We start from the raw sequence: 8,938 nt of genomic DNA, 5'->3' as shown, positions 1-8,938 counted from the left end.
CGCCAGTAACTCCAAGAAATATATTCAACGGAGTGATTCCCTAGATAACCAGCCAGCCTTCGTCGGACAATACGTAATCGACATGATCGGGCAAAGATTACTGTCTAGGCTCGAACATGCTGCCGATTTCTAAGCGAAGCGATGTCGGAGCCGGCATATCAGTATTCGTGCGATGGCATGCAGGTTATGTGCTTGAGCAACGATGACGTATTGAGGACCATGAGATTGCGTGCGATGTGCCGTATCGGCATATGTTTTCCCAGTGTCCTTCCACGCCCAGATAACACTTCGGGGGCAACGATTTAATAAACACTTGAAAACATTATTCAATGTAGGCCTAAACTCACCTAAACCTACTAAAGGATTTTTTTCTTGTCAACGAGCACCGGTCTTTTGCAATTACTGACAATGGCGACCCCCGTTTCACACGATCATTTCTCCCGCGTTGACGCCAACAAACTGGAAAGCGTTCGTAAAAGGTACGCCGAGGAGGCAAAAAAGCGCTTGAGGCCTGAAGGCGCCGCGCAATTCTTGCCTCTCAATGAAGCACCTGAAGATCGACTTTCCTCACTTCTCGATGATCCTTGGGTAGATCACGAGAAGATTAACGCCCGAGAATCGCCTATCCGTGATGACAAGATAATTCGATTTTTCATTCTCGGTGCAGGTTTCGGAGGGTTAGTCTACGCCGTACGCCTCATCGAATCCGGCGTTGCCACCGCAGACGAGATTCGGCTTGTCGATGCGGCAGGGGGCTTTGGTGGAACATGGTATTGGCATCGTTATCCCGGACTTCACTGCGACCTCGAGAGCTATTGCTATCTCCCTTTACTCGAGGAGACTGGATACGTTCCAACACAGAAGTATGCGCCGGCAGCGGAAATTCGACAGCATGCTGAACGTATTGCGCATCGATGGAAGCTCGACGATAAGACTTTGTTCCGATCCGATGTGCAGAGCTTGGAGTGGAACGACAACAGAGAACTCTGGAACATCAGCTTCTCCGAAAGACGCGGACCAGCGGCAGATCCCGTTCAGCACAATGTCCAGGCGCAGTATGTCTACCTGGCTGCCGGCGTTCTCACTAAGCCGCAAGTCCCCAAGATTCCCGGTCTCGTGTCATACGAAGGGCACGTATTCCACACATCCAGATGGAACTACGCCGTAACAGGTGGATCGCAGGAAGACCAAACACTTGAAAATTTGCGGGACAAGAAGGTTGCAATCGTTGGCACGGCTGCAACAGCTGTAGGAGCAATTCCCACACTGGCCAAGTATGCCAAGGAGTTATATGTTATCCAGCGAACACCGGCCTACGTTAAACCACGCGGTCAACAAACAACAGACGTTGAAACCTTCAAAGCCACTACCAAGAACAAGAGGGGGTGGCAGTTCGAAAGGCAGATCAACCTGAACCGACATATGACCAATGCCGTCCTGCCAGGCCAACCTAACCTCGTCCAGGATGGCTGGACTGATATGCCCGCTTACTCCGCGGTCATGGGATCACCATCCCACGGCGTCGTTGACGCATCGCCCGAAGACCAAGAGCAGCGGGCCACCTGGTTCCACGCCTTGGACCTTCCGCACATGGAGGCCGTGCGCAATCGCGTCAGCAATATCGTCAAGGATGAGGCCACGGCTGAGAAGTTGAAGCCTTGGTATCCTTCATGGTGTAAGCGTCCGACATTCAGCGACGAATATCTGCAAGCCTTCAACAAGTCACATGTACACCTCGTCGACACCGACGGCAAGGGGCCGTCTCATGCCACCAAGAAAGGCATCGTAGTCGCTAATAAGGAATATCCAGTCGACGTTTTAATCTTTAGTACAGGCTATTCTGTCGCTGGGGGACGTACAGGTGGGAGCCCAGCTGGCAGGATCGGCGTGCAAATTCTCGGTCGCAACCATTCTTCCATGGACGACAAGTGGCGACAGAACGGCGCTGCCACGCTACACGGGTACGCAACCAACGACTTCCCCAACCTCTTCTTTTCCGGCACATCGCAGGCAACCATCACAGGGAACAACGTTTTCATGCTGACGCTCATCGCTCAACACGTTACTTACATGATCTCCGAAGCTGAGCGACGCGTGGGCACTGGCAAAAGGGCTATCATCGAGGTGACCAGAGAGGCAGAAGAGCAGCATAGTCAAGAAATTGTCAAGAGAGCGCCTTTCTTTTCGTCCCTGGCTGGATGTACTCCGGGATACTTTAATGGGCATGGGCAGGCACCCCCGCAAGATCCGGAGGAGAAGAAGAAGCAGGCACGCGGGGTCGTTTGGGCCGAGGGAACTGTGTCATTCTTGGAGTATATTGGGAAATGGAGGGACGAGGGAAAATTGAGGGGGCTGACCGTTACTGCCAGACCTGAATATCCTTCTCTTGGCGACGCAAGGTCATCAAAGCTTTAATTAAATCCCATTATCATTACTATAACCGATCTGCAGGTCTTCAAAGAGAGAATGGATAACAAGGGTCCATGGAACCAAATACACTTCAGCCTCAATGCTGTGGAGACTGACTATATTTAATAGTATACTGAGCTAGTTACACCTGTTTATGTGTAAGGAGTCCTTGGTTGGTTCAACTTTCTATGCCCCGATTTCACATGGGGAGGCCATGATGCAACCAGTTGAGCAGCCAAAACATGAATAGCCGGACAATCCGTTGGTCTGGTCATCTCTCCGCTACTGAGCACGCAATGTTCATTTTAAACCCCCCGCACGTAACGGTTTACAGGTCGCGGAGATCCCAAGTTCTCCCGCAGAGTGCTTCCCTCATAGTTTTCTCGAAAGATACCACGACGCACCAGCTCGGGAATAACGTGCTCCGAGAATTCCCGCAACCCATCGATCAGGCGCGGCTGAATGACTGCGAACCCATCGGTGGCGCCTTGTTCCAGCCACGCCTGCAGGTCATCGGCAATGGACTGCGTCGTCCCGACCAGCGGTCGATGCCCCAGCCCGACAGAGCATCGCTCAGCCGTCTGCCGTATTGTGAGGTTGTTCTCTCTGGCGAACGATGCGATTGCCGCCGAGCGGCCATGCGAAAACGTCGCAGACCATGACTCGGGGAACGGCGAATCTATGTCGGCATCTCCAAAATCGATTCCCAAGTTCTTGACGGCGACTTCGATGGGCCACAGCGAAGTCACCTCTCGCAACTTCTGCTCCGCTTCATCTTGCGTCTCGCCCCAGACAACGGCTACGCCGGTCAAGATAACTAAATGATCCGGGTTCCGCCCAGCGGCCTTGGCCGCATCTTTAAGCGCACGATATGTCTTCTGTCCGTCCGGGATGGAGTAGTTGGCGCAGTAAATCAAGTCAGCCGTCGACCCGCCAAAGGCTATGCCTTCAGCCGACGTTCCGGCCTGTGCGATCACTGGGTACCCCTGAACCGGACGCTCAACCTTCAAAGGCTGGTCGATCTTGTACAGCCCATCATCGATCTTTGGCCAATGCACCTTGCTCAGATCGACATAGATACCCGTCTCCTTGTTCCTCAGCAAGGCATCATCTTCGAAGCTGTCCCAGAGCGTCTGCACCGCGTTTAGAAAGGATCTCGCGCGGTTATACTTTGCCGCGCTGTCTCTCGCTTCGTCTGCCGTCAAGCCCAAATTCGCCGAGCCGGGTCCTGGCGTGGTTACGACGTTCCAACCCGCCCGCCCGTGGCTTATATGGTCGAGGCTGGCGAGCTGCCGTGCGAGGTGCGTAGGCTCATTATCGCTGACGCTTGCTGTGTACACCAACCCAATGTGCTTCGTCCTCGCGGCTATCGCGGAAAACAGTGTTGCTGGTTCGAACCCGCTGACGCTCCATAGATGCTTTGCGAGATCTCCGGTGGGAAAGGACGCTCCGTCTGCGAGGAATAAAGTGTCAAACTTGGCGCTCTCGGCCAGTTGTGCGTATGAGATGTAATAGTCAACATCAAGGCTTTCATGTGCGTGCATATCTGGGTGCCTCCATATCTGAGTTTGAGCACCAGAGTAAATAAAGGCCGCCAAGCGAAGGCTTTTCTTCTCAACAGGCATCTTGGTATTCGGCTTGGAAGGATCTCAAGAGTGCTTCGAAAGATGGCGAGGTTCCTGTGGCGATCAGTCGACCTTGCCGCTGACGATGTTTCTTGTGCAGTTGCTCATGTCGTTTCTCTATATCAGTTTTCGGAATACAAGGTACAACTGTCGGCTTTTTCAGCGATAAGATCGGTATGCAGTACTCAGCACGCCTTCCGAAGGATGACTGACGTTACTTTTAAACCATGCAGAATTACAGCATATGGCACTGATAAGCAGGGGTATATACAGCATTCAAGTCACCAAACGTTTATTGAAAAGAGAGCTACATGGAACCTATATAACCTGTAACTGTTGCAGAATGTATTCAACGCATGCTTCAGCCTGTATGGTATTTGACCGATCTCGGCCTAAATCGCCTCGGCCAGAGAACCCGACAAGCCCGGTATGGGGCATTATCACGAGCTAACTTATCTCCTCATCACGTCATTGTCATTGAAAATTCGCAAATGCCCCAGACAATTATTCCACTTGTATGGTAAGATTGAGTTAGGAGATCGTCTTGGAAATGACCCGACCTGCTTTGAAGCAATCAGTTCATGGGTCAAGAAGACGACTGATAACAAGGATACAAGCCAAGTAGTGGAGGGCGTATTGACAGGATACGTAGCGCCAGAGTGTCAAAAGCGCCATCTATGGCTTCCAGCACGATATCTACGCCCTGGATGATGACAAACTGTCAAAGGCGTCCCTAGCTTTGCGGATGGCCGTCGGTATTAAAGTGCATGTATTGTGACCAAGTAAGCTGTCTCGTTGTGTATCAGCCCACATTCTCTGAAAACATCACGCCATGGTCCCGAAACCCAAAGCCAGAGAGGAGAGCGCCAGCTCCAGTTCCAGCCTCTACCCGGGCGCCAATGCATCCATTCTCGAAATTAAGAAGACGGCGCCTGTGACGGCTACAGATATTGCCGCACTTGAGGACGTCTCTCGGGATCTGCGTTCTGACCCGGCGGCTCGCACAGCTTTCCTGGCAACCTTCACCGCTGAAGAAGAGAAAGCCATCATGAAGAAAGTAGATAAGAGGTTCTTGTAAGCCTTCAGCTTATTATAGAGATTGTCTGTAGGACGGAAACCTAATCTTAATCAGCGTCCTAATAGGCGTCATGTTTATGGTCAAGAACATTGACTTCGGGAACATCAGCATCATCAAGACCATGCAAGCGGGCCTGCCTTCGAACATCATTACGGAACTTAACATGACACCCGACGACTACAACTGGGTCGCCACGATACAAGGAGTAAGCCAATCAGTATATTATTGTCGTTTGCACGCTAACATCAGCAACATATTCCCTACATCATCTTCGAACTCCCCAGCAACCTTGTCCTCAAATACATGACACCCCACGCGTGGGAGTCCCGCATATTCCTCACTTGGGGAATAGTCACCGCGTTCTGCGGCGCCGTCAACACAAAATCGCAAATCCTTGCTCTCCGGTTTATCGTCGGTATGTTCGAGGCTGGTATGTTCCCCGGCGTCATCACCACTCTGAGCTATTGGTACCGTACGGACGAAGTCGGCCGCCCTCTTCTCTGGTATTTCTCCATTTCCAACCTCTCCACCATCGTAGGGAGCCTCATCTGCTACGGCACAAGCTTCATGGACGGTATGCAAGGATTAAGCGGTTGGAGATGGACCTTCATCCTCGAGGGCGTCGCCACTGTCTTGCTCGCAGGCGTCATCTTCTGGGTGCTTCCAGACTTCCCCAAGAGTCCAAGAAGCAGCTCCTGGCTCACACCGCGTGAGCAGCAGTTCCTTGAGGCCAGGCTCCCAGCGAGCGCCCCCGCGACGGCGGACAAGAGCTGGGACAGGAAGGAAGCTTGGACGGCCTTCAAGGCACCCACAACTTGGGCTTTCCTGCTCGACCAGACACTCATGAACCTCGCTACGTATGCACTAAGCTGGTACATGCCTACAATCATAGCCAGCCTCGGCTTCGCTGGGCTGCCGAACAGTCTACTCCTCAACATTCCACCGGCGGCCGCCGGTATCTTGGCCATGCTGCTCTGCGTCCTCGTCACTTCCCGCGCGTGGGCGCCGAGGCCGCTGATGTGTGTCTTCACCGTTCTCGGGACGATCATCTGCTTCGTCCTATTCTTTTCCGTCACGGGTAAGGCGGGACTGTATGTCGCGTGTGTGCTGTCGCAGTTCTTCTCGAGCTCGTATTATGTGCCATACTGGTCCTGGCGAACATCCGTCATGTTCGGCTCCACAGGTGCCAGCTTTGCCATCGGCCTACAGAGCAGCGTTGCGCAACTCGGCGCGGCGATAGGGCCCCAGTTTTTTCAGTCGAGGTGGGCGCACAACCGCTACCGGAATAGCTTCTTTATTGGCTTCGCAATAACGCTGGCTGCGCTGGCTACCAATGCCTGGACCTGGTGGCTGACGAGAGACCTTGAGAGGAGGGTGATTGAAGTTCGGAAGGAGTCATTGAGAGCGAGACGAGAAGGTAGAACGTACGAGGGACATATTGACATCGATGTTTCTGGGGGCAAGAAGTTGCATACCGGTTCAAGGCTTTAGATCACCACTATCCCAGTGACCAGAAAGTTTACATCAATCATCTTGAGCCACAGCCTGCGGTTTATTACTTTTTATGACCATCATAGGCGGGGGGCTTCCTCCCATGCTGTTAATGATGGCTCACTTCCAGTTTGCCTAGTAAGATCCAAGTTCAAGGAAGATGAATCCAATAAGGCCCAGAAGGTTCCAGTCCATCCCACCTCAAGAATTGGCAAAGACATCTGCTCTAGAATTAAGACCGCATCGATATGTATCTTCAATATACCGTAGGATCGAAGCACAAAATTTATGCTCTAGATAACAAGCCCCCTGAGACAGAAAGTAGCTATGTTCTTATGGAAGGAATTCAATTAGTTCAATAGAGTGTATATTAATTGGATCTCGTCAATACAAATTATTTTGGTTCATTTCTCTCTGAAAATCTGTTGCAATAAAGGCTGACAGTCGTTATATCTCTCTCGTGAGCTACAATTCTAACTAGATCTTAGCCCTACTTTAAATAGTATCTCTTAATAAATAGACATTTAGAATGGAGTGTCCTTGCTTCTGGTGCAGTCTGAAGGATTCGAACGTTTTCTAGCTACCCAATGCCGATGTTTATGTCTGAAGAATCTCCAGGGAGCAATTGTGATTGCATAGCCTTGCGCTTGAAGACAACGAGGGAATGTAATATATCACGTGAAAACAAGAGACCTTGCCAGAAAGGAATGACACCGCTACCCCCTCGCGGCAATCTAAGGACTAGTCGCCATACATAGATCCGAAAGGGTCACCCACAAGAGGAGTGGCGGGTGGGTCACTATCCCATCGGCTACAACACGTCGAACCGAGAGTGCTGAGAACCTACCCATAATCGAATCGCCTTTTTCCTTCCCAGAGACTAAGTTCGAGAGTATCTTAATCGCCAAGGAAACAGATATATCAATACGAAGGGACTTAAACCTTGCCTTAATTCCCTTACATACACCGCCGTCATATGCATTTACACAGGGGAATTTACAAGCCACCGTTCTAAATGGACAAGCACGAAGACAAGATACCTATCCATGCGAGTGACAAATAATTCGCGCGCTACCCTAGTCTTCTTTGTTCTTCTTTTTACTTAGCACGGGTCGCTCCGTTCTCTAGGTTTAAACTTAAATGTAAACTGGGTATCTTGCTAAGAGAGCGGGTATACCCGGTGCGGGTATCTGCATAAGTATTGTTAGATCCCCAAGCGCGAAAAGATTCTCTTCTTTTCTCACTTTACCAGTCTAGAGAGATAAATAAGGTAGTTTAAATTTGCGTCCAGAGCGAATTTGTAACAACTATCTGCCAAGGTCCCACTCGACCGCCTCCAACTGATTGAATTACGAAGAAAATGTGCTATCGGTTGTCAGTAGACCTCACTAGTAGATACCAAGGACATAGGCTTCAATAACAGAGTATTCAAGAGAATACGGAGCAACCCGATAAGGGCGGAAGGGGAATAGAAGAAGAAAGCAACGGCGATTTTAAGCTATATGAAGAAATGCGCGTTTAATCTATTTACAACAACTCTGAGATAAGTAATCTAATAAGCATTTCGAAATACGGAGCAAGCACTATCTTGAAGGACATAGTTGGCACACTTGTAAAGTATAACTAGCCTTAAAGCAGTTAAAACAATGCAAAAATGCAAACGATTAGGGTGAGAGCTGAAGATACCTGCAATTTATTGTCGATACAGCCTTTTTAGTTTCACACATTTCCACCTGCCTATACTGTATCAATCTCCTGGCTGCAGATATATAAAGATAGGTCAGTTTGTCTACCCTACGTGATGTCAACAGCTAGTACTGTGTACAGCCAACAAATCAACTAAATCACACGCTATCAATATTTCTCTCGATTAACATAACAATGAAGCTTTCCATTCTATTGACTATTGCGATTGCAAACTTTGGCTACTCCTTATCACCTGTTAACGATGTGTCACCGATCGCCGAGCTAGAAGCCAGAGGGCAGACGTCTAATACGCTGCCTCGTCAAAATTGTAACCCATGCAATTCCAATACTTGCGTTCAACAGGTATGTAATATAGTGTCATTCCCGCAGAGTACTTTGCCTAACATTCTTTTAAGTGTAACAGTCGTGGCCTCGTTTTTCTGGGGTGCAACTGCTCTGGGTAAGGCAGCTAATAAAGCCTCGAGTTAGATTTATATCAGCTAATTAATGCGTTATTAGAAGCTGCTCCTGTGGGTTTTAATGGGGTCTGCGCATAGAGAATACCTGAGAAAAAGGGGTATATTTGGAGACCGTAAGGGCCTGGCCGGTTCGTCGCTGCCAACGGCCAGTTGCCAATTGCCAGGATTAC

General features: G+C 50.1%; 3 protein-coding genes across 3 annotated transcripts; 2 read left to right on the top strand and 1 right to left on the bottom strand.

Moving 5' to 3' along the window:
* Positions 1-408: 408 nt before the first annotated feature.
* On the top strand, positions 409-2,415 carry EsH8_VII_001113 (flavin-containing monooxygenase; the record flags this gene model as incomplete). The annotated part of the gene is made up of 1 exon (XM_083271246.1): positions 409-2,415. One exon carries the CDS (start codon positions 409-411, stop codon positions 2,413-2,415), a length of 2,007 nt encoding a protein of 668 aa, XP_083128803.1.
* A 299-nt stretch (positions 2,416-2,714) lies between these two features.
* On the bottom strand, positions 2,715-4,034 carry EsH8_VII_001112 (uncharacterized protein; the record flags this gene model as incomplete). Its single annotated transcript, XM_083271245.1, has 1 exon — positions 2,715-4,034. The coding sequence occupies one exon, from the start codon at positions 4,032-4,034 to the stop codon at positions 2,715-2,717; it is 1,320 nt and encodes a 439-aa protein (XP_083128802.1).
* An 832-nt stretch (positions 4,035-4,866) lies between these two features.
* On the top strand, positions 4,867-6,603 carry EsH8_VII_001111 (uncharacterized protein; the record flags this gene model as incomplete). Its single annotated transcript, XM_083271244.1, has 3 exons — positions 4,867-5,108; positions 5,167-5,317; positions 5,362-6,603. 3 exons carry the CDS (start codon positions 4,867-4,869, stop codon positions 6,601-6,603), a joined length of 1,635 nt encoding a protein of 544 aa, XP_083128801.1.
* Between the last annotated feature and the right edge of the window lie 2,335 nt (positions 6,604-8,938).

This window comes from Colletotrichum jinshuiense, chromosome 7, assembly GCF_051148585.1.
Source record: "Colletotrichum jinshuiense chromosome 7, complete sequence".
In the NCBI taxonomy this organism is placed as follows: Eukaryota; Fungi; Ascomycota; class Sordariomycetes; order Glomerellales; family Glomerellaceae; genus Colletotrichum; species Colletotrichum jinshuiense.
Note: the sequence above shows the minus strand (reverse complement) of the source record. Positions and strands in the feature narration are given on the sequence as shown.